At 42.3% G+C, this 25,225-nt stretch overlaps 2 protein-coding genes across 2 annotated transcripts; both read right to left on the reverse strand.

The window, feature by feature from the left end:
* Positions 1-690: 690 nt before the first annotated feature.
* On the reverse strand, positions 691-3,818 carry LOC132975188 (alpha-1A adrenergic receptor). Its single transcript, XM_061039567.1, has 3 exons — positions 3,524-3,818; positions 2,932-3,092; positions 691-2,590 (listed from the first exon to the last, which is right to left on the reverse strand). The coding sequence occupies exons 1-3, from the start codon at positions 3,687-3,689 to the stop codon at positions 1,346-1,348; spliced, it is 1,572 nt and encodes a 523-aa protein (XP_060895550.1). The 5' UTR covers positions 3,690-3,818; the 3' UTR covers positions 691-1,345.
* A 618-nt stretch (positions 3,819-4,436) lies between these two features.
* Positions 4,437-24,282, reverse strand: tarbp1 (TAR (HIV-1) RNA binding protein 1). The gene is made up of 29 exons (XM_061039571.1): positions 23,205-24,282; positions 22,813-22,910; positions 21,636-21,705; positions 21,319-21,470; positions 21,182-21,234; positions 20,219-20,316; positions 20,007-20,142; positions 19,826-19,922; positions 18,736-18,825; positions 18,481-18,628; positions 17,213-17,479; positions 16,235-16,332; positions 15,979-16,131; positions 15,665-15,885; positions 15,343-15,586; positions 15,025-15,213; positions 14,013-14,209; positions 13,849-13,920; positions 13,613-13,736; positions 12,139-12,249; positions 11,912-12,061; positions 11,749-11,835; positions 10,049-10,257; positions 9,881-9,962; positions 9,621-9,792; positions 9,356-9,541; positions 8,304-8,428; positions 7,046-7,182; positions 4,437-4,620 (listed from the first exon to the last, which is right to left on the reverse strand). The coding sequence occupies exons 1-29, from the start codon at positions 24,160-24,162 to the stop codon at positions 4,452-4,454; spliced, it is 4,893 nt and encodes a 1,630-aa protein (XP_060895554.1). The 5' UTR covers positions 24,163-24,282; the 3' UTR covers positions 4,437-4,451.
* Positions 24,283-25,225: the final 943 nt, after the last annotated feature.

The raw sequence follows: 25,225 nt of genomic DNA on the forward strand, positions 1-25,225 counted from the left end.
TTGTAAGGAATGATGATTTTTACACTGCAGATGCAACATATGATTATCACGTTTGAGGAAGAGATATTAGGAGCGCTAATAAAAGACGGGTTTACTCGATTTACTGCTGGGTGTCTTCAAGTGTAATCACATGTACTATATAAAAGATTTCTTTTCAATACATTTCTTTGTCTGAGTATGTTTTCTTAAGTTTCTCTACAACAATTGACTACTCTAAATGGCAACATATAGAATACAGTGCAAAATACACTCCACCATGTTTTTCTAACACTAATATGTGTCCCTAGTCTGTCTACAAACCCCCCAATTATGAGTAAAGTCTTTCAGAAAATGTGTGCTTAAACAGGCCGTTTGGAGATTTCCCCTTCATGACATCACAAAGGGCAGTAGCCCCTCCCCCAGGTGGGTGACACTCCCACAGCTAGGTGTTTGTTCTGCCCTCTGAGTCTGCCTTCTCACCGTAAACAATAGGACATGGAGCGAGAAAGCACCGAGTACACCCAAGCCCTTCCAGAGAGTGGGCGTGGTCAACACACAGCTCATTTACATATTTAAAGGTACAGACACAGAAACAGCCTGTTCTGAGCAGGGCTGAAACAGAGGGGTTTATAGGCATGATCAAATACAGGATCAGAGTGGATTTAGAACAAGAAACTTCACACACATGTTATGAGGAGCTCTGAGACTTATTTAAACTAAAGAGGAGGAGAAGATGACACCTTTAACCTGCGACTTTTGTTATCATCTGTTAATCCTTGTGATCATCTTTGAAACCATGTTTCCAAAATAGTGAAGACTTTGATTTAAATGTGGATACAAACATAAAGAAACACTGAGCACAAGGACACTGTGTCAAATATGGAAACTGACAAATCAGTCATTGTTTTATAAATTATACGCCCATTTTGAATTTGATGTCGATCACATGAGACAGGATCATGTTTACCCCCCTGTAGCTTCAGGTCGTCTTTTAACTACACTCCAAATAAATATGGGTTTCAATCTTTTGCAAATCTTCCCTTTTGTCATTTTATATTTGACACTGTCAACTTTTTTTCTGGAAACAGGGTTCAAGAGATTTTTTTATGCTTAACTTTGTCTGATATCATAGTAAAGTTTTTATAGTTTAACACCAGAAAAGTATCAGATTTCAATATTAAAAGTTTGTAACCTTTAGGTCAGACATAATAAGGTCAATGATGCCAGTATAGGCTTTAACAAATTGTATTTTGTTTCTTTAAATGTCTAACAGATAAATTGAGAAAACAGTTGAGAGGGTTCTTAATTATAAAAGATTTTGATTTTTAGTCCTAATCAAATCCAACAGCATCTTCAATTGTCAGTCTTAACAAACATCATGCTCCACTCTCACTGCGATCTGGCCGAAGAAGAAAGTGGCCTGACGCTCTTTGGTCAGAGCAGAGAAAGGTAGTCTGCTGCCCTCTTGTGGTCGAGAGGGGACCTGCAGGCAGTCCACCTTACATCCACCAGCAGCAGCATCATCATCATGCTCACTCAAACAGGAGGGAGAGATGTCTTTGTGGTGACACAGTTTGCATTGATGCTCCTTGGAGTAATGTTTGAAGTCGGTGCTCACGGTAAAAACGGAGGAATAATCAGTCAGAGTCTCAGAACAGGAAGGCGGACCAGGGTGGGTGGTGACGAGGGTACTGGGGTCACCTGCTCTGACCTCCTCTCCCCTGCAGACAAAAATCCCAACACCTGCTCGGCTCTTTTGCCCCAGTCCCCGCAGAGCGCACTGGAAACGCTTGCTGAGCAGAGCATACAAAAGAGGATTGATGTCAGAGTTCAGCAACACCAGCAGGTGTGAAAAGGTGACGGCAGGGGGCGGGACCAGGCTGGTCCGGCCTGAAATTGCCGTTTCTGCGGCCTGAACCAGGGCCACACATATGAAAGGCGTCCAGCAGAGTAAGAAGGCTGCGATAACCAGAAATAAACGCAGAAGTCCTTGGTGGTTTTGGTGATGCTGCAACAGGGAGGTGAAGAAATGCCTGGATGTTGAGTTATTCTTCTCTGGAGCAGAATCAGGGAAAGCAGAGCTCATATAATGCCCCTGTTCCTTTCTTATCTCAGACACAAACTCTCCGCTTATATGATAAATCAGTCTGGAGGGGCAGCACTGGTGAGATGAACCACGTGGAGAAGAGGCAGAGTCTTGATTCCTGCCGCGCTGCACCGATTCCTCCAATGTGTGAATCCTCCTGGCATGGCTCCGTGCAACCTTAACAATGTTGCCGTAGCAGAAGAGGATGACCCCCGCGGGCACGAGGAAGGAGAGGGCGGCCGTGAAAGCCGCGTAGCTGGAACTGCTGGACCAGTTGACTGCACAGCTGTACACGGGAGCCACGTAGCCGATGGAGCCCCAGCCGAGCAGGGGGGGGCAACTGGTGAGCAGAGCCTGCAGCCAGATCCACATCACCACAGCGCCGGTCCTCCACGGGGTGCAGCGAGAGCTGTAGCGCAGGCAGTCCATGATGGAGTGGTAGCGGTCGAGGGCGATGGCGGCTAAAGTTAGAACAGAGGCTGTGCAGTAAACGGAGGAGGTGTAGCCCACGTACAGACAGAGACCCTGCAGGAGAGGAGAGACACAGAATCTCACCAGTTAGCTGAAATCTCCTGTGAGCTGGTAATGAAACAGACTGTTTTTAAAATGACATAAAGAGGCGTCAACATTAATGTCAGACAGGACCATGCAAAGATACGATTTCCCCCTACTGTTCAAGGTCTAAAAAGCTGGTGTAGGAACATTTTAAATACGTTGAGATTAAACCCTGAACAGGTAACGTGTCCTGGAAGATAAAGAGTATAAATTGCTGTCACTGTGTTGACTTTAAATCACTTCAGACACTGATGCTGTGACGTAACAAAAACTGAAAAGCTCATCCTAACACATGGACGGAGGTGACTCACAGCACAATCCACCCATCCACGGTTCATGATGGACAAGGCCACAAACGGCATCACTCCGACGCCCACCAGGAGGTCACTGACGGCCAGGTTCATGACGAGCACTGACGTCACCGTGTGGAAAGTCTTGTTTGCAGCCACGATAACAATGACGAGTATATTACCTACACAGGAATACACACAAAGAGACACAATCTGTGAGACTAAAATGGATTCTAAAGCTGCAATCTCATCAACTCTCAATAAGCAAAAGAGAAAAATCTACACAGAAGTCCAAGTGTGAATTACAAACTGAATTCAGGGAGTTGTGGACACTCTAAATGTGCTGTCTCAATTAGAGCTAATATCAGTTAATTCAAATAAATTGAGTACAAAACTTTTCCAAGCATCGTTATGGTGCTAGAACAAGAATGTTTTATGTTCCATTTAACTTTCAAACTGCATTTTTACGACCTTATCTGAGAAAAATAATAGGATCATCGAGTTAAAATCAATAGAAAAAGCTGTGAGCTTAAAATAGAAAATGTTGTGTTCTGTACATGCTATGTTTAAAATCAATCAAATCAAATCAAAATCAAAATCAAAACCTCCGTACCTGTCACAGCTCCCAAACACATCAGCACCATCAGGACCTCCAGGACCAGCTGGGCCCGCCCAGACACACCGAGCCCTGCGGCCCCTGTCCAGCTCACGTTGCCCGCCTGCGATGCGGCCTGCAGAGAGGACCCGGACTCGGACTCGGACTCGGGCCCGGGCTCCATGTCCCATTCAGAACAGCTGCTGTCCTCACATGATGAGACTCAGTACACAAGTGACCTGATGGAAAAAGAAATGAGTGCGATCAGATGTTCTCCCGTCTGCCCTCCCTACCCCCCTCCTCCGGTCGCACGGTCTCCAGGTGAACGCTTTACTCTTTGAAAAGAGGAGGGAGGGAGGGAGGGGGTGCATGAACACCTGTTTTAACCCCTTCAGCTCAAATCTCAAACAATAATAATAAAGGAGAAAAGACATAAAATATGTCATAGCATTTATTTATTCAAGCATGTAAGAAAGTTTATAAAACCACAAGTTGCAACAAAATAAAACCTTAAGAAACTAAGATGATGCCTATCGATAAAGCAGCATTAAATATATATATATGTTATGAATGATATTCTCCTGGGTGTGGAGATTATAGTCCAGTCCTGCTGCTCTGAGGCAAAAACTAATTGCTCACATAAACAAGACACTTTTCCTCCTCAAAGGGGAACGTTCCCGTTAATGCTGCAGCTCCACTGATACTCAGATTGCCTCCATTAATATCCCAGGATGCCCGCTGGAATATTAAAATGGCAATAACCAAAGCCGATCACTATTCATGACTCTCATTAAAGCGCATGAAAAGTGTCCTCTTGAGGCCCGCTGACCACGCTAATAAAGAAAGAACACTGTGTGGAGCATCTTCATGTTTCTCATGCAGGAGGACTGGAGGTCGTGTCCTTCAGGCCGAGCTGCTGCTGCATGATGTCTTTTTCTTTTTTTTTTCAGTCGTCTGGAGTTGAACTTGAGGTGAGGTGTTGCCGTGTATATTCCCAGATCAGCAGCGCGGCGCTCACGTGCACGTTGAGCGAGCGGATGATACCTTGTTGAGGGATCTCCACGCACACGTCCAACAACTGGAGCAAGTTGGCGGGAATTCCTTCTCGTTCGTTACTGCGAGAATGGAGAGAGTAGAAAAGAGAGAAACAATGCAAACAGTTACAATGAGGTTTTGAATATTGACAGTTTCCCCCATGTTTATCGCTCTTTGTTTTTTTTTTTCTGAAAAATGAGGCACTTGGTTCAGAGAATCACAGAAACCTTGCAGAAGTGAAGTTCTATATACAGAGCTCGAGCCTCTACATGTTTAGCTGAGTTTTGCCTAACAGAAGCATCACCTTCAAAATTCTGCTCCTCACATTCGAGGCCGTCCACAACCTCGCTCCGCTTTACCCCTCTGAACTCCTGCACATCAACACACCTACCCGCACTCTCAGGTCTTCTTCACTGCAACACCCGCCCGCCTGTCCACCATGGGGGTCCAGGGCCTTCAGCCGCTCTGCCCCCCCCACCTCTGGAACTCCCTCCCACCACAAATCCGTGATATCGACTCTCTCTCCATTTTCAAATCTCATCTCAAAACACATCTTTTTAAACTTTCATATTCAGTCTGATCATACTCCACCCGGTCTCATAACTCCTTTACATCCTGTACATTTTAATGTTAATTCTATCGTTGTGTTGTTACTTTGTTGTTTTTATCTCTGCTCTGTAAGGTGACCTTGAGAGATTTGAAAGACGCCGTTAAATAAAAACAAGAGTAAGACAGACAGGGGACAGGGGAAATTCAATTTTTACACTCTGCTATTGGAGCATGCTGCAAACCCATAGATTAGTATACACTCAAATGCATCTAATTAAAGTTATAATATGCATCCAGTCAGCAATTTGCAAACATCAACTCTCAGACATCTGATACATAACATCACACCATCTGTTTTCAGTCACATACTGCTATGTGTCATCTTCAACCAAACAATATTTTAGGCTCAGTTTAATGATGCTATCTCGTTATTTTAACTCAACCCGTAGCATGATCAGTCACCGTATTGCTCGTCAGCTTTCACCATCATGAGACATGAGCTTCATGCACAGATGTCTCCAGAGCTGCAGACCGAAGAGTAATCAACACAGCATACATCCAGATGCAGCAGTATGGGCGATGCAAAGCTCACATAAAGAGGTAATGAGCCTGGCGTTCAGCGAGCCTACAGGAGGAGGCCACACATTAGGAAAAGGGTGATTTGATGAGCTACACTTCTCTCAAGTGCCACCGAGTGAGATAATAGCGACCTGATGAGAGATTAAAGGCGGGCGTGCTGCGCTGAGGAGAGCGCAGCTGTGAAGGCACTCGACATTCAGCTCACATGAAGAATGTTTAAGTTCACAGCTCGGTCTGCATCAGACTGAGTTAGAGCTGCGACGACTGGTCGATAGTGAGAACATTAAAGAGCTTCTATTATGATCATTTATTCATTGTTTTAGTCATTGTTCAAGCAGAAATGTCACAAATCTGCAGGTTTGAACATCTTTACTTTGGCGTTAATGATTTTGATTTTGAAATTTCAGAAAATTCATGACAAATTTTATTGAAACATATGAAGAAATCACTTAAATTTTCCAAAAAATGTCCATAGTTTCTGAAAGTTTACATTGAAAATTCACAACAATTTTGATTGAAAATTCAAAAAGAAATCACAAAGTTCCCAAACATTTCTATTGAAATACCAAAAAACAGTTTCATAACATTTCCTTTTTGACATGTTTGAAAGTGTCCCATGAATATTCCTGCAAATCCCAGGACTTTTTTTGAATATTATATCCAAAGTTTTGATTTTATCCAAAGACACCTGCATGCAGTGCTGCTTAAAAGTAGTTGGCAGTTTGTTGGAAACTGCTGAACTCTCTTTTTATTCATCAGCTGATTCACTCTTTGACAGAGGTTTAATCTACAGAGCTCTCTGTGAACTAGTTTGAACCCGTCAGTGTTTGTATAGTGGAATAAGAAGTGAGAGAGGGAGGGGGTGGGGTTAAGAGGAGTGTACATTTGCAGGTGAAAACTGTATGTTGGTTTTCTGTATTCTTGGATGTATGTTGTTACTGACTGATGTTCACCTGAAAAACTTGTTGAAAATAATTACTAAATCAGGACACACGTCTGACTCCTGTTGACCTGACTGATGAAAGCAGCAGGGAACAATCACAAACAAACACCTCACTACTGTCTGACAAAATTGTGCCCGTTGATTTCATCACACTGCTTGTATTGCATTTTGTAATTTATTTCCTGTGCTCTCCTCCACGGGGGAGAACCAATTATAGCCCAGCATGCTCAGACATGTTCACTCCATGGAGAGGAGAAGCGCATGGCCCCGCGGGGGGAAACAGAGAAACCTGAGAGATAACGTTAAACAGCCTCGTCAGCTCGCACCTTAATCTATTTGAGAACCACGAGGGCAACGGGAAAGGCAGAGACCCTGCATACATTAAGTAACCGCACTGATGGAAAAAAAAAATGTGACTCTAAAATCTGTCCTACCCGAGGAGTAGAAGCGTCTTCTCGGGGAACTGGTAGTCCTGGAGGCTCTGGCTGTTGGCGGTCTGCTCCACTCCGACGATGCAGTAACCTTCACTCTTCTTCATCTGCAGGAAGTCGGCGAGCTCTGCAGGCTTCACCTGATGGACAGAAACAGTTTATATAACATTTCTGTTTCAATCAATAATTCAAACAGTGACGGTGACACAAAGCAGCTGAGATACACTTTACAGTGTGGACCGTAAATTCAGTCAATCTGCTGAAGATATGTTCACTTGTTCCTGCTTCATGTGCTGGATGAAGAGATGGAGCTTTGATGAAGCTAAACTTACCCAAGCATTTACCGCGCACTCTCAGGTCTCGCGGATGTAAACCTCCTGTCCTGTCCCCCCCCCCCCCCCCCTGCAGGACAGGATTGCTGCTCCCACCCTCTGGAACTCTCTCCCAAATAACATCCGAGACTCCCCCACACTCCCCTCCTTCAAGATATCCCTCAAAACTCACCTCTTCATCACTGCCTACAACCACTAACTCCCCCCCTACATTACTTCTTCAGTCTACTGTCCTCGTCGTTTTTTGTTTTTGTTTCATTGTTTTATGTTTTTGTCAAAGCTTTTTTGAGTTTTCAGAAAAGCGCTATATAAAACTAATGTATTATTATTATTATTATTATTATTGTTTAGCAACTTCATAAGATTGATGACTCCTAAACATAGACATGATTTTGACATGTTGTTGTTGTTGTTGGTTACGGCAGCAGAAATCAGGAGAGCAAGGAGCTGGGATGTGACCACATGGTAGAGTCCGTCTTTTTTATTTTTGGAAGATTCATATTTTTTTTCCTTTATTGGAGAGACAGGACAGTGGACAGAGTCATAAATCAGGGATAGAGAGAGAGAGAGAGAGTGGGGAATGACATGGAGGAATGGAGCCAAAGCTGGACCCGAAGCTGGGCCGCCCACCCTCTGTATATGGGGCACACCCACCAACCCACTAGGCCACCAGCGCCCCCTGAGTCCGTTGTCTTTTAATCAAAAGGTTGCCAGTTTGATCCCAGTTCCAGAAGTCTACCAGTCAAAGTGTCCTTGGGCAAGACACTGAACTCTGAACTGATCCCTGTGACTTTAACATCAGTGTGTGAACGTGGTATAAACGGGTCAAAGCATTCTGAGGGGTCAAAGAGTCACATAAGTACAAAAGCTGACTGAGACAGCCAACTCAAAGACAAAGTGATCATCATCACATCTGGAGTAAAATTCACCTCTAACAGAGGAAGCCAAAGCTCAGACGAGACGCTCAGGGACTGGAAGTGTTTGTCGCTGACATGTCGGAGGTTATCCAGAACCAGAGCGCTGGCACCAAAGATCTCACAGGTCCTGCACAGACCTGGAACACAAAACAAACAAACAAACAAACAAACAAACAAACAAAGTTATCAACACCTTAAAGTGACATCTCTATGTGCTCTTCATTTATAACACCACCATGATGCAGCTGAAGAAACGTCGACTCGTTGTTATATTTTAGACATAAAACTGATGTTGTCAGACATTCATAAAGAAACCACATCTGTAACGTTATCAGTAAAGTATTCACAGAACAGCTGATGTTCTTATTTACATCATCGCAAATCAATATTGGATTTAAAGTTAGTCTTTATATGTCCTCTATAAACAAATCCTGATGACAAAGCCTCTTATTACCTGACACAACAGCGTTGGACAACACTTGTACAGAACATAAAACAGGGAATTTTATGCATTTTTCAAATCCTTATTTTAGGGTTTTTTATGGCTGTATTTAAAGTAGGACAGTGGATAGAGCCGGAAATCGGGGGAGAGAGAGAGAGTGGGGAAGGAGCCACAGGTCGGATGCAAACCTGGGCGTCCGCTTGGAGGACCACAGCCTCCGTGCATGGGGCCAATGTGCTAATCACAAGGTTAACAGCGCCCCCTTCAAATCCTAAATATAAAAACAAACTAAAATCTGCAAAAAATATGAGAAAAATCAGGTCAAATGTCCATACATGTTTCTGTTATTACCTGATAGATATGTAAAATAATGTAAGTCAAGAAAAACTAATTGTATTTTAATTGCCACATTGTGTGTTTGAGAAAATTGCCTGTTACACGCTGAAGAAGAAACATTTGTGTGGCAATTAAAATAATATTTCAGAGTGCTGTCCTAATCGTTTTTTCTTGTTTGAACATGTTTCTGGATTCAGCTCCCAGTTGTTTTATGTTTTACGTCGAAAGGTAGCTGAGCGTGTTTCCTCCATCATTAAGTAATGTTTGTGTTCAGAATAAGTCTGACCTCCTAAATTGGTAGGCTTGTCGATGAGCGAGGCGACCACCAGCAGGGCCCCGTGCAGTTTGCCCAGACGAGCCGCCCTCTGCTGGGGGACCAGCTGAAGTTCAGGCTCCTGCTCCTGGATCCCCAACCTCCAGGGAGTGATCTTCTTCTGCACCTCGGCCCAGCGGTCCTCCTTATTCTGCTCACCTGATCACACAATCACAGGTGCAGATCAGAATGTGTTGTATTAAGTAAGGCGCTGAACTTGGAAGAGGTGCTGCTCTACCTTTGTCTTGCTGGATCCAGTCTCCAGGCTGCAGCCGGCTCAGGTCCGGAGAGGGATTTCTCAAACATAAAGGTAAAGTGTCAGAGAAACCCGGATGCTCCTCGAACTTCCAGGGAGGAATCCATTCATCGTCAGCCACCTCTGACAGACTGGGGAACGTATAGAATATGGTCTGGGGGAAGCAAAAAACAAGAAAGTCATTACACGGTGTGATTGTAAAAAAAAAAAAAAACAGGCTTCAGAAAAAGAGACTAGCACACCTCGACGCTGTGATCCCTGATCGGATGAAAGGCACCGAAGAAGAAGTGCTCCTGAATCCTCAACCAGTTCTTGTTGGCATTTCTAAAAAAAAAAAAAGCAAGAACACAAACATTAGCATGCAACAACAGACTTCTATCAGTATCACAGTTTGGACTTCCTGCGCTCACCCGGTGTTCTGCATGGCCTCAGCCTGGTTCAAACAGGCCTGGATCACAGTGGACAGACCTCCCAAACCACAGTCCCCTTCCTCCGCCATGACCTCCTTAGCCAGGCTCCACACCCTCTTCAGGGCCAGCAAGGCGTACAGACGCACGCTGAAGTTGTGGTTGAAACACCACTGCAGGATGATGTCGAGCGCTTTACGCAACTGTGCAGCCTGAAAAACACAGAATCTAACGTGATCAAATGGATCAAACTACATTTGATTTTTCCTTCTCCCTTCTTTGCTTTGTGCATATAAAAGAATTTCATCAGCTCCATATCACGCCCTACAAATTTAACAAGTATGGCCCCCACAATATCATCCCCTTTGTAAAAGATGGATTACTTTCTCTTAGCAAAAGTTGAGGGCTTAGACAGTTAAGTTACACTTTGTCTTGTGTGCATGAGGTTTCCTTCTCAGTCAACTTGAAGTACTAGGAAGCTTTTGTAGAAGAGTAAATGCTCTTGAACAATCAGACAGAGACGTATGGCTTGTGAATCGAGGATCTGTTTATCTCTCTTGGAGCAGTTCTTTTATAGCATCCTGTTATGGGCAATCATCACACTGGGCAATTACAACATGTGTGCTATATAAAGACCGTTTCCTAGAAGTTTTTTGGACGGACACCTGGTCCCTTACAAGGAAAGAGTGTGTGTGTACGAGTATCAGATCATGACCTTATGACCTGGCTAAATTCAGAGGTTAGATACTTATTGGTTTGTGCCTGTTGCTGTCCAGATTGTGTGTTTCTGTCATGATTCAACCTTACAAACTACAACACTTTACAAACTCTAACCGTACAGGTTAAATAATGATCTTTAATAGCTTTTCTAGTCTTCTGACTACTCAAAGTTTTTTTATACTGCAGGTCACACCTACACATTCACACACTGATGGTAGAGGCTGCTGTGTAAAGAGACCATCAGAAGTAACTAATACCATTCACACACATCCACACGCAGCAAACTAATGTCCAAGGACACACCTTAGAGTGTTACATGTTGTCTTGTTGTGTGCACGTTACATTTACTTTAGTAGGTTATTGGATACGTGATTTTACTAATATTTGGTTTTTTTTGGTACATTGTTATGTCTGCTCAATGCTGCTCTGTGTCTGCCCTGCATGATATACATTTTGTATATTAACCAAATGCTGCTTTATGTGTATCCTGCATGGTTTATGTATTTTCTCCTGTGGCTGCTCACCTCTCTGCTTCATTACTGTCATGATATTTCTATTTATGTAGCTTTTAGCAATGTTTGAATTTGTTTTGTTTTTTTAAGGGAGCCTTTTATAAAATCTGGCATATTTACCGAAATGTTTATTAATATGCAATGACGAGAAAAAAAGCTATTTGTTTGAGAGTAAGCGTAAAACCATTTACAAGAGAAACGTCCCTCTTGGTTTATTTGAAAACTTCCACTTGCAAATGATTGTTAATTCTCTTTTCTTGTGGTGAAAATGTAATGTTTTTATGTACCTTCATGTAGCTTTATTTTTCCTTTTTATATCAAGAATAATCAATCACAGTTTGTCAATATGTTCAACACTGAAAAAGCAAAACAAACATATTTAGAAAACGGATCAGAGATCTTGCAGAAGCTGAGAAGCAACAGCAGAAGAAGAAATGTGACTGACTGGAGAGAAATCTTCAAAGGCCTTACCTTCTGCGTGAGAAGAGGAAGGATGACGTTGAAATGTACGAGCACTGACAGGAAGGTGCAGACGCTCGTCTTTGTCTTTTCATGATCCTGTGCAGAAGAGACGATTAATAATTGAACTATTTCCTTCATACTGCAGGATGGTGTCCTGAGAGTGAGAGCTCACCATGCTGAAGCAGTCCCAGAAGCTTTCCATGTGTCGAGGATGTTTGACGAGGATCAGGATCATCATCCACTCCATCAGGTATTTGACTGAGGCCTGGTTGCTGCAGAATCCAGCTTCAAACATGCGCTTTACTGAGGAGGCAATAAACTCCTGCACACACACACACACTGTTACTACCTGAGTGGTTATTACCTGTGTGATTGTAAACGTGAGTGGAATAATTGTACCTCTTTGAGTTTGGGCAGCAGCAGCAGCAGCGTTTGCCATGCTCTGTTTTTGACTCGATGTTGCAGGGAGTTGCTATAGTAACGCACTTTTGACTTTGATATGTCATTATCCTGGAGAGATGGGGGGGGGGGGGATGAAAAGTGGTGTTAAGTGTTGTTCAATTATCTGTAACTGATGCTCTGCTTATTATCTTGATGACAAACACACCGAGTGCAAATTAGACGACTCGTAGCAGAACAGGTATTAAGAGTGAGCACGTCGAAGTAAAACAAATAAATGACATCATGCTGGCAAATCAGAATCAAGCTTGTATTTACATCCAACTGGGGAATCGAACATTAAGTGAGGGATTTGGATTGCACTTTAAAATCAACATTCACACTGATCCTAACTAAGTTTTCTTATTCAATGACTTTTAGAGGGAATTAAAAAAATGTGTTAAAATGATTTCAAGCAAATCAAAGTTAAGAGAAACAGTCTGAACAGAATTGTTAAAATCTGTTTGAACTTTATGAAGCGTGAAACAAATAGATTTGTTCCTCAGAGAGGCTCAAAGTATTTCAGCTTCTTCTGGACGTTTAAGAGAATTCTCTGTGATGCCATCAGGACGTCGTTATGTTTTACCTGTCAATCATTCATCCCCCTCTGCAGTTAGATTACTAAGTGCTCCTTAGGTTTTATAATGTTACTGACTTTTAACATTTTACTATCACAGATCTGTTTTATCCTTTAATTTGACTGATCTTTAAGTCAGTTTAAAGTGGCCAATTGTTCTTGATCGGTGCCGTCAGTACGATAAGTGATACATAAATTACGTCAATATCGGACCCGATACCGATATTAGATCAGATCTGTCCTATCACTAGTTTTATTTATGTTTTTTTTTAATGCAAACCAACAGCCCAAAGAGAGATCAATAATGTTTTTTTTTTTAATTCAATTGAATAAAATATATCAATTAAAGCATCTTTTAAAAGACAAATATTTTCATTTAATACATTTTGTGAACATTAATAAATCATTCAGTGTGTGATTTTACTAAATCTGATATTTGTATGATTAATATCGCTCTGGATCAAACGTCCCAAAGTACGCTGCCCGCTCAACTTTTCCACTTTTACAATGTTGCATCCTGAATTAACCCTTCAAAATAAGACTTATAGACTCTTTAAAAGTTTGACAAATAACCAAGAAAAGTTTAAGAAGAGACCTGCTGGATGCACAAGTTATACCGAGGCAAGTTGTTGCCCCAGATCTCTGTTAGAGATTTAAATCAGTCAACCCTTTTCCTTTGTAAATAACTTATTATACCATTTAATATCTCATCCTCAAACTTCTAAAATAAGGATTATTTCATGTTGGTCCCTGAGGTGGAGCATCAGTTAAAGCATTTAAATTTTCAGTTGTAAAGTGACAACATATGGGACAGTTCAAAGGAGGTGACTGCTTATGCAAGACAGCGACATCTTTTACCTTTTTCAACAAATCCAGAACGACTTCCTCTATGAGCCTTTGATGCTGCGGCAGATTAAAGGGATCCAGGCGGACGAGAAACGCCAGAGCACACGTCCGGGGAAACTGCTCGTCCCTGTTATCACTGAAAAATATGAGAGAAGTACTGAGGCTGAAGTGTGAATACATGTAGAGCGCGAGAGAGCCCCCTAGTGGCCGTCTTTAAAAACCACAGTCACACAGGAGCTGCAGCTCACCTTGAAACGGAGACATTGGCTGAACACTCTTCCCCCAGCTGCTCCACATATGTTTGGACGTCCTGGACGAGCCTTTAAAAGAAAGAAAAAAAAAAAACAGAGAAAGTGAGTGAAGGTCTGAGAAACAGCAGAGCAAACATGAGGACAGGCTGTTGAGAGGTTACCGTTGATCCCTCCTGAACACTGGACCGTAGACGCAGGCTTCAGTGAGGATGTCGATGTGGCTGAAAACACTTGAGAACACGGCGTCGTCGCGGTCGCGGTCGCCGCCTGTGGGCAGCCACGTCTGACAGCAGTGTTGAAGCAGCACGCCGAACACGCCGCTCTTCGACTGAGACAGCTCCATCAGCTCGGAGGAAATCTGAAAACATGACAACACATGAATACAGAACTTTAGGACCACTGATTAACGTTTTTAAAAAGGTCAGATTTGAAAAAAAGCGGTCTACCAAAGGGCAAGAAATGGTCTCCTTACAATACAGGACATAGAAACTCTATTCATGCTTATTTTTGGCGACTGTCATATTTCTTTCTTTTGGATATTTCCATGACCAGGTCCGGGAACAAAGGAGCATATCAGTCCTGAACTAGCATCCCTTCACTGGCTCCCAAAACGCTTCAGAATCGATTTTAAGAGTAGTCTGTCAAAAGTTTGTCAGCACATGTAAAAGCGCCCTCATACTCGGTCAATAAAACTGATTCTCTATTAATCGCAGAGACTCTGAACATCACATTGGATTTCTCTTTCACATCCCTCTACCTCGGGATTCCTGAAGGTCTTGGTAAAAAAGGACAAATACCTTTTAAAGATTCTTATGGTGGCAAGTAAAAAAGTGATTAGTAAATGTTGGCTTCAGAGGAACCCTCCTACAATGAGACTCTTGAGGAACATTGTGAATTCCATCAGCTTTATGGAAAAAAATGACTTTTGTTGGGAGCAGAATATTGGAGAAAATGGGATTTACACAAAGATAAAGACTCCTAAATATATCTTGTTTCATTAGAATGTCCCATCCATTACGTACTGTACCTGTGCCTTTTACATTCTTGTGTTTGATCTTATTCATACTGTCTTGCTGCCCTAGTCCTCACTTGTTCTGTGTTTCTTGCAAAACAAAAATGAAAAATAAAGTATAAAAAAAATAAAAGTGATTCTGAAGTCAACATTTGAATCACCTGTTTCAGTGTGGACGTGAGCGTGGGAGCCTGGCTGTCCGTCATCTGGAGGAGTTTCTGGTGGAAGGCCATGGAGACGAAGCCTTTCAGGGCCAGCCAGAAGTCGTGGGCGTTGGTGCTCAGCCCCTGAACCAGCTCCCAACTCAGGGTCACGGCCTCCACGCAGAGAGCCTCCTCGTGGAGCACCAACTGAAAAAAATAAAAAACATCAACAAACCAGATACATGACTTTGGTTTCTGCTGAGATTTCTTCATATTTTTAAACTCAAAACCCTCATTTTAAATGCATGCATATCATTTAAATTGAGTAAATCTCACTTGTGGCAGAAGTGTCTCCATAAAGGTGAGCACAGGCAGCACCAGGTCACTGGGCAGCAGAGAGAGGGCCTCCATACTGCAGCTCAGAGCGGCTTTAAGAGCGTCAGGACGTCTGGACGTTTCTGCAGACTCCGGTAACCCAACAGTCTTCATCAGGAAGCTCAGACAAACCCACTGGTCCCGCATAAAACTGGCAGCAACGCGTCCCCAGTCCTGAAGCAGCGGACCCTGCACTCCTACATCACTACAAAAAAAAACAACACTTTTATCATACCAGCGTGTAAACTTTAACCCCCGATTGTTCTTTCAGCCTCTTACTGACCTTGAGCCGTCTTCTGTCCGCGGTTTTTGCAGCCGTTTGTTAAAGTTTCCGAGCAGAGGAGGAGGAGGTGAGGTTTGGAAATAGAAATACTCATTGAGTGATTTCATGGCAGAAACGGTCTCTGATTGTATAACAATAACATCCTGATCCAAAAGATTGCAGACTGTAGCCAGAGTTGCCATGGCGATCGCTTTAGCCACCTGGTTTGCCACAGAGTTAATCTAACAAAAGAAGAAAAACAATCAGACGTTAATAATCAAGCAAGAAACCAGACATAATTAGTGAGCTTCTACCTTTAGCATTTCTCTTCCTACCTCCTGGCTGGGCTCCTTCAGGACCTTCAAGCTGTACTTGACGAGCTTAGGGAAATATGTCTGCTGAATTTTGTTCTGGATGTGTTGTGCAGAACTGTCCCACAGCGTCCTCAGGACACACAGGTACAGCTCGGCCCGCTCCACATCGAACAGCTGTTAAACAGAACCAGAACAGCACCTTTACACTGCACACTTCAGATCCTACAGGAGCCGCTCTGCTATAACTGGAGTGAACTTGTTTGACCTGCTGTTTTACCTCCTGCAGCTCCCCGAACAGCCGCCTCAAGATGAACTCCAGGATGGGATCCATCAGTTTAGAAATCAGCTTCTCCAAGGACGCCGTCACCTCGTCTACTGTGAGGAGCGGAGAGGAGAGACAGGAAAGTAACACACTCCTCAGATACAAAACATAAAGATTCATCTGCACATGAACTAACTCCTAAACCTGACTCCTTCTGTTTTGATGTAATAATGCAACAATGTGACTCTTTGACCTTGCCTGTTTTTTTAGCATGCATTCCTGTACTGTTTTTGTTTCTCATGTGTAAGTCTGTGCTTTTTTTTGTGTGCTGTATAACACGTAAAAATCCAATAAAAACTGAGTTAAAAAAATAAAAAAGATTCATCTGCACCCTCATTAATATGCATAAAGGTGCCTGAAAACTTCCCGTGTAAAATAAGTCGTTAAAGTCACCTCTTCTGAGGCAAGACATGACTCTCTCTCTCGAGGTGAATTCTCCTGATTATATCCTGCTGCGTTCTCACATCAGCTCGCTCTGACTTTCAGCGGATAAAGCCCGAGTTTGCGCTCACACATGCAGCTTCCCCCAAAGAGTTGTGTGTAAGTGTGAAAGCACTAATACACACTCATTTTCTTAATAGAGTCTACCCCTGCTGGCCATTAGAGAAAATGCACATGTAAGGCAAGTCTGCGTTAGTTTTACTTTTAAAACCAGTGAGCTTTTTCCACTTCTTATATGCAGTCTTCTGTTTAAAACTAACTTCAGATAAAAAAAAGATTGACCTCTGTAGTAGATATCAAAACAACTATGAGATGCAAATACTGTTTGGAATAATAAAAAGCCCAAATATACTTAAATACTTCAGGGTATTACTCATCACTTTGTATCATACAATTAGCATTAAATAAATAGATATTAAGGTAACAAATGGATGCAGCTGTCCATCGACTATACCCACTCTGTTTCCCTTATTCACTGTTTTCATTACAAACCTTTCTCCTCTCCAACCCGCTGACAGCTCCGTTTCCCTCCGAGCTGGAGCAGTCGGAGCGCGAGCTGCAGGCTCTTGTCACTCTTGCGCACGGGCAGGTAGATGTTGGTGCTGACTCTGCTCAGAGTGTCGAGCAGAGGAGACAGTAACGGCTCCAGAGTGTGACTGATCTCAGCCCCGAGACGACTCCTCTCCACGTCCACACACAGCAGAACGGCCCGGGCCAACTTTTCAGCCTCTCTAGGGTCGGGTAACTTCTCAGTGTGACCTGAAGAGCAAGACAAAAACAACTTGAATTAACAAACTATAACTTAGTTAAGAGTTAGGGACGATGGACGATTCCCTTCACCTTTTAAATAATGGATCAAAGACCTTTAGCATCATCTGATAAAAGGAAAATAACCTAGAAGGGTGTTCATTCAGAAATGTAATGCTCTATGGAAACAAAGATTTGATTTGATTTCTGTTTATTTAAATTATAAAGGTATCTTACTATCTGATCAGACATTAAGGAAACATGCTATGTTGAAGCTTCTCTGACAACAATGCAGCAGCCAGTATGTCCTCCTTCTAACTTTAGATTCTGGTCCTGAATGCTCTGGATTTGTTTGGACCAGAGAAGGTAGGCGCTTTTAAGGCACCACCAAATGGTTGTTTTGGACGCCCCTCGGTTTGCCAGATATGAGAGCAGTTATCAGGTCAACAGGTGTTGCAGCGATGGAAGCGGGCAAGAGAAGTGGTTCAGATAGAAGTGATTGTACCTAAAAAGCCTCTGCATGTTTCTAATAAGCTCCACGAGCAGAAACGTGCTCAAACTAGGATCAATATTGGAGATGCTTTTGAAAAATGGAGAGAGGTTAGAACACAGAAAGGTTTACAGACCCATGCAGAGCTGGATAAACACTGAAGCTTCAGAGTCCACCACATGGTGACCTGCGTGAGCATCGACTCTAGAGAGGAGGGGGGGGGAGACAGCTCTCGAATTTGGATCTTGAATTTGGACTGCAGTACCCATATTAAACACTAGGTGTCAGAGTTACATATTGCTCCTTTAAGATCCTTTTTTTAATTTGAAAGTTTTTTATTTTTATATTTTATGTTTTGTGTCTTCCCTTGACTTTATTGTTAGATTAAATTTCGACAACTTAATGGTACAAAAATATAACAGAGACTATATTTAATTATGTGTGTTATGTTTTATACTTCGTGTAAATCAAAATACCAATAAAAACACTAAAATTCAAAAAGCTTGATTTGCAGCAGACTCACCTGTGCTCGCTGGGACTCGGAGATAGTTGTGTACATCGTTTAGAACGTGGCTCCTCACAGTTTCTTTCTCGGTGTCGGCATCAGCACCGTCTCCATCCATCATCCGGGGCTTGAAGCTGTCCTCGTTGTCCAATAGCCAGACACATGTCTGCAGAAATGACACAAATACAAAGGGTAGCAGTTAGAGCGTAACACAACTTTCCTTCAGTATCATTCTAATATGTTAGGTCGAGTTTTTAATATAACACACTGTACCTGATTCCAAATCGGCGTCCCTCTACACAAGGACTCATCTGAACGAAAATCCATCAGGAAACTGAAGAGGTCATCCAGGGTCACCACGCTCTGAAACGACATATTTCAATTAAACATCTAAAGTACTTAAAGTTTGTGTTTGAGAATACTAATGGGTTCAGGACATTTATTTATTATTATTTTTATTTTTATTTTAGTGGGACATTGCATATTAATAAACATTTCGGTAAATATGCCAGAGTTATCCAAAAGGCTAATTTTCATCTGTTGTCCCTGGCCAGATCTTATAAAAGGCTCCCAAAAAAAACAAATTCAAACATCGCTAAAAGCTACTAAAATAGAAATAACATGACAGTAATTAAGCAGACATTAGTCCTACTTCCCAAAGCATCCCTTTGCATGTTATTATCTGTCTCACTGTCTCCCTTTGATACTCTTTAATAATGTTGTGTATGTGCATTAGCTTTACTCCTAGTCTCTGTCTTCATTCTCAAGAAATTATTTTACTTTTTACATTTCTTTTGGAACTAAAAAGGTTTTATTAATTTTTTTAAGATTCATTTCCGGGGCCGTTTTTTGCCTTTATTTTAGAGATAGGAAAGTGGACAGGGAGAGAGAGAGAGAGAGAGAGAGAGCGGGGAACGACATGCGGGAAAGGAGCCACAGGTCGGACTCGAACCCTGGAGGACCACGACCTCCGTACATGGAGGTCATAGGTCATCATCTTAAGTTTTAGACATCAAATCTATTTTTCAAGAGAGTCCTGGCCGAGTCAGCAGCATGTGTATCATATCGTTATAAATGCTTCACAGAGAACAAACAACAGAGCACAACGAGCAGAAGTTAAATCAGACAAAACATCTGCAGCGTTAGGAAGTCACTGATCACTGAAATGCTCTGGTTTAAGGCGACTCTGTAGCTCAGACCAATATGAAGGTCAAAAAATTCAAAAGCAATTTTACCAAAAATCTATTCTGTACACTGTGTTTCATGTTCTTTGGTTGGAAAAGTCTGTTGGACAGAAAACGTGCTGTGAAAAGAAATTTCCCCACAAGAACAATAAAGTCTGACATCATGATGTGTGTCTTACCACGTCTGTGAGACAGAGGGCGCTCTCCAGCAGGAAGCACTGAGCAGCACCTCTCAGCAGGACTTGATGGGTGATCATGGTGCAGCGCAGCACCTCCCTGTCAGACACCACACACACTCAATGAGCTTCAACATCAACCACATAGGACACAGCCCGTCTAACTGTAGACCTGCTGAGGTACCTGAGAGCAGAGAGACCCTCCACCCCCAGCAGAGGACTTGGGGGGAGTTTGGATAGAGCCTGGGCGAGGAAGAGGAGGGGTACAGCACACCAGTGTTTAGAGCTCAGCTGCTGAATCATCTTCAGCAAAACACGACCTACAAACAAACACAGCATGGTCAGTCAGAGAGTGAGTGAGTGAGTTAGAAATCTGTGAACGTGCATTCATTCTACCTCTGTGCTCTGAAGGAAGACTGCTGAAGAAAGATTTCATGAAGACTTCCAGTTTGGTCCCAAGCTCAGGACAATCTCCAACACGCTGCCCGGCTGACCTACATGTGAACACAAGGAGGGTTGAAACGGAAACGCACATTTTCCCCAGATACAGGAAAGCATCTCAACAGTCACACACTGTTGACCTGCTAAACGTTCCTCTGACGCTCCAACACTCTCCTGTCTGGTGTCTCCTTTGTCATGTCTGTCATTTTCATTTAAATAAGTTTACGCAGCCTAGAAAAAAATAATCATTCTTAAGGTTCAACACAGCTTAAATTGAGCCGTGCTTGGCTTCCTTCTGTCCAAATACGGAGACAGCAAAGTCCATTTTTTTATATAAATAATGCTAAAACACAAAAGTCATCCTCTCACTCACATCAGAACTGTCACAGAAGTTTCTAAAAAACCTATGAAACACATACTCATAGTCAAACTGTCAGCCCATTTTTTTAAGTCAGAGAACAAATAGCCTTGTGTTTATCATGTCAGTCGATGAATGCAATGCAAGCCTTCAGAAAATTAACCCAAAGAAGAAGTTAAGTAACCGATGTGTCAAGAATATTGTCCCTTAACTTCTGGAAACACATATCAGCACACCCCTTTTTTTTTGTTCTTATTGAAATGAGATTAGTCAGGAAAAATAATAATGTATTGGTGCTTGTGCAACCTTTTTTTATTTATTTTTTCATAGAAACATTAAAAATGGTAAATGCAGTGACCAAGTTTAACAATCCCAATATCGTCTAAAAAGGTAACAGGGAACACAGAAACACACAGAGACACACACACAAAATTGCAAAATCTATTCTTCAATCCATACACATCCATACTTTGAAATTACAAAAATCAAGCGCCTTACATTTCCACACTTGGTCAGACCCGTGAAGGTAACACTTAAGAGTATTTTATTTATTGACTTACCTGTGGAAGAGTGAAGATTCAGACAGAACATCCATGAAAGGGCCAACGATGAACTGGAGGAGCAGCAGGACAGAGTCAACTTTTATTTAAGCGCATCATCACATCATAAAGAACCGAGTGTGTCCCGAGCCCTTTACCTGAGAGAAGGCCAAAGCAAAGGCCGGCTGCTGCAGGACCTGCAGCTCGAGCAGATGACACACCCCCTCCCTCATCAAGGATTTGTTCTCACTGTGGAACATCCGCTGGTACACGCACAGCAGCCAGGACGGGTGGAAGAGGCCGGCTTCACCTGAAGCTGCGACATAAGCACAGAACTGACTAAGACGTCATGATACCAGAGTGGATCATGAAAAATATAATGTTCAGAGTTACTTCTGAGACTTTATCTAAATTCAGCTTTTTTCAAAGTCAAAGGGATTAAACTAACATCCCACTTTGACCACCTTATGGTTACCTTGACTGTCGTCCACTGTGGTTTGGATCAGCGTGTCTATTCTGTTCAGAACTGGCCGGACGACGTGAACCTGCAGAGCACACAGAGACGGGAAAAGTAACAGACCCGGGTTAGACTTGGAAATCACTGAGAGTGAAGCGATCATTTACAATGACGTCGAGCTGATAAAACTATAAAATGCAAGATAAACAAATAATAAAAAAAACTATAAAATCAAACTTTCTGACGTTGTTGGATAAAACTTAAATGTATTCATTATGGTCTGTGCTGCTATGTTATGTCTGTATAATGTGCAAACTCTGCCTTGTTTGGCATACTGACTGATGATTCTGACTCACTCCCACCCATATGTGTGTGTTTTTGTTTTTGTTTTTTGTGTTTTGTTTGTTTTCTACCCAGGACCGTTTTTGAATGAGTTTTTGCTGTCGGCTTTGGACATCTAGATATCTGTATTGTAAAAAAAAAAAAAAGAAGCTATAAATAAAGTATTAAAAAAAACAAAAAATTATAAAATCAAAGGAAAATTATCAGCTTAAACAGAATTACAATTAATAAAAAAAGGTGCACTCAATGAAGGATCTAAAATGACCATTAGAAACATTACATTAGAAAATGTGTATTGATTTTTAAAGTGCTTTGTAGTGAATTTTAAGCGAACGGTGGAATGGCACCAAAGGCAGATCTTCCAGACTCAGAATGAGCTCTAGGAACCTGGAGTAGTGCTTCAGAGGACCAGATCAGCATGGAGGAAATTTAAGAAACTAGCATCCCAATAAGGACTCTATAAATGAACAGGTAAGAATGCAAATCACATCTTTCAGAGAGAGAGAGGAACATCTAACCACTTCAGGTGTTGTAAGCATCAGCTGTAATGAACCTAACTGCAGAATGAGCAGCTGAAGTCTGCCTGTACAAACTGTTGTTGTAATCTAACACTGATAAAAAAAAAGTTTCCTCAACCGGGGTTTTTCTACAATGCAAAACAAAGCAGGATGTATTTCTGTGGAAAAACCGATGTTCTGCAGATGTTTACTTAACACATTTTTTTAAATGTTACCTTCTCATGAATCCAAAAAAAACAAAAAATAACAAAAAAAAACCAATATATTCAAAGTGTTAGCGTTCAGGTATCAAGATGGATTTTCACCAGACTAACACTCATGTAGGATTTCTCTACCTGGTTTTCCTCCAGTGTCTCCATCACCAGCGCATAATCCTCCCAGAACTCTTTGAGCAACTTGCTCCTGTTAGAGGCCCATCGGAACAAGATCTCGTCTGCAACAAATCCAAAAAAAAAAAAAAAAAAAAAACAGCAGAACATTTAAGTCAAAGTCAACTATTGTCAATTTTGCAAAATGGGAAAGAAAAAAAGAAGAAAGTTTCTCTCGGACACACGGTGCAGAGTGTTTGCATGCAAGATAAAACAACAATACAGAAGAATAAAAAGATAACGTGAGAAAATATGTGCATTCAAAACTTAAAGGAATAAATGTAATGCCGGTAACTAAAAAATGGGGGGCTCAGGGGTGCTTTATGTGTCCCTGACATGTTAATTGAGGTGTGTGTTACCTTCACCTGCTGCAGGGACAGGGCAGTCAACCCCCCCCTGCTCTGACAGGGCTACACACATCTTCAGCAGGTACAACGCCCTCTTGCGGGACACGCCGTCCCTGTGCGTGAGTCCATCCTGAACCATCCGCCAGAACTGAAGGGACAGCCGAGGGTCAGGGTCACACGAGGAGGAGGAGGAGGAGGAGGAGGAGGAGGAGGAGGAGGAGAGGAGGCTGTGGGGTTTCAGCAGGTGATCAGACAGAGCTGTCAAACACAGCAGTGCTCTCTCTGTCACCACAGGTGAGCTGTGGGTGGAGTGCCAGCTGCACAGGTCATCCAGGATCAACGTGAGGAGTCGTGTTAACATCTCACCGCCGCTGCTGCTGCTGCTGCTACAGGTCAGGGTGGTGAGGAGAAGCCGGACTGTGATTTTGGACACCATTGCATCAGGGAGTGTTTTGATGCAGGATAGAGCAGATGTGAGGATGGTGAGTGACAGATCAGCTGACAGAGAAGGTATCAGAGCAGACATTACTTCGCTTGCAACCTCCACACTGAGCCGTCCAGGACCCGGTGGCTCCTCCACACACAGCTGCAGTGAAGGAAGGACATGCAGAGCTAACTTCCCCGGGACTGCGTCGTCACACAGCGGGACACAGACGCTCAGAAGCCGGCAGACTGCAGCGGTGCTCTCCCTGCACCGCATGCCTTCTTCCCCGGATATTCGTGAGAGGAGAGGAAGACACCTTGTCCATATCACCGACTCGACTTTCTCTTTTATAGATTCTTTATTCGCAGCTGATGACGGAGTCGTGTTAGGCTCGGTTAGAAGAGGTCCGAGACCCTCCATGAAAGCTGTCAGCGCCTCGACCCGCTCCGTCCCCGGCCACGAGTCACCCGACCAGGACAGAGACTCCAACAAAAGGCCGTGGTCAGGAGAAGTGGACAGCACGGCGGTAATTAAAAGTGAATTCATTTTGGAGGACTGTTAAGCTAGAAGGAACACAAAAAGCTACAGTTAAACCGCCGCCCCGGCTTTTCTAACAGTTGCCATGAGCCACACGTTTTTCCAAGCGGAATGTAAACTTCCGCATACGTCATCACAAACTCTCGCGAGTTGTTAAAGTTCAGCATGGATTTTCCTCACTCCTGTACCGTTTGATAAGATAAGAGAGATGGTTATTTGATAAGTACTTGATTATTTCTACGTATTTATATATTTGTTTGTTTTATTTTTATTTTTAATTTTAAAATGTTTTTTCTCTTTGCTTGTTAGTTTTTTATTTTTTGTTTCTGTTTGTCCCAGTTGTTGTTTTCCCAGTTCTACTTTACTCTATTCCCCCAGTTTTTTGTTGTTGTTGTTGTTGTCTTGTTGTTGTTTTCATTTCTTTTTTCTCTCTGCGTGCCTGTAAAATTGTCCTCCCCGTTTTGTCCTTTGTGTCACTGTTTGTTTTGTTATGTCACGAATAATAGGATTAATATATATATATATATATATATATATATTTGTTTGTTTGTGGTTTTTGACACTTTAAGAACATAAAACAGAATATTCCTACAAAATCTCAAAGAGGATAAACAAACAAAAACACAAACGAAGACAAGAAAAAAGCTAGATTCAAACCATAGACTGTAAATATTAAGAGACAAAGTGTATTGGGGGTGTTATATTAAAATAATTTAATCGTTTCAGAAATGTAAGATCATCAGGTATTTAAAATACGACTAAAACCTGGAGCAAGGAAAAAAAGCTCCAATAATCCTCGGGCCAGAAATCTTAAGCAACTTTTTTTTGACCAGTCAGCACTTTTTTATCTGATCTTTCTGCAATCCTGCTGGACTTTTTTTTTTTCCAGTGATAAGAAAACCAGTGTAAAGAAATTTATGAACCAGTCAACGGAGGGCTTACTGTTTCTCCACTTACTCAAGTGAATATGATATTGACCCATCAGTAAAATAACATTTATCAAGTCAGAAACAGATGAGTTTAAATTATACATTTAATCAAATCTCCATCGGACAGAGTCTCCCCGTGCATG

Source organism: Labrus mixtus, chromosome 6, assembly GCF_963584025.1.
Source record: "Labrus mixtus chromosome 6, fLabMix1.1, whole genome shotgun sequence".
NCBI classification, from domain to species: domain Eukaryota; kingdom Metazoa; phylum Chordata; class Actinopteri; order Labriformes; family Labridae; genus Labrus; species Labrus mixtus.

Bases quoted from the DNA above. Each gene is read 5' to 3' on its own strand.
- LOC132975188 (XM_061039567.1), bottom strand. From the start codon at position 3,689: ATGGAGCCCGGGCCCGAGTCCGAGTCCGAGTCCGGGTCCTCTCTGCAG. The intron at 3,093-3,523 runs GTACGGAGGTTT...ATTCCTGTGTAG, and splicing joins GTGTTTGGGAGCTGTGACAG to GTAATATACTCGTCATTGTT. The intron at 2,591-2,931 runs GTGAGTCACCTC...CCTCTCCTGCAG, and splicing joins GTGGATGGGTGGATTGTGCT to GGTCTCTGTCTGTACGTGGG.
- tarbp1 (XM_061039571.1), bottom strand. From the start codon at position 24,162: ATGAATTCACTTTTAATTACCGCCGTGCTGTCCACTTCTCCTGACCAC. The intron at 21,706-22,812 runs GTAGAGAAATCC...TGTGCTCTGCAG, and splicing joins AGACACTGGAGGAAAACCAG to GTTCACGTCGTCCGGCCAGT. The intron at 19,923-20,006 runs GTACCTCAGCAG...GGTGTCTGACAG, and splicing joins GAGGGTCTCTCTGCTCTCAG to GGAGGTGCTGCGCTGCACCA.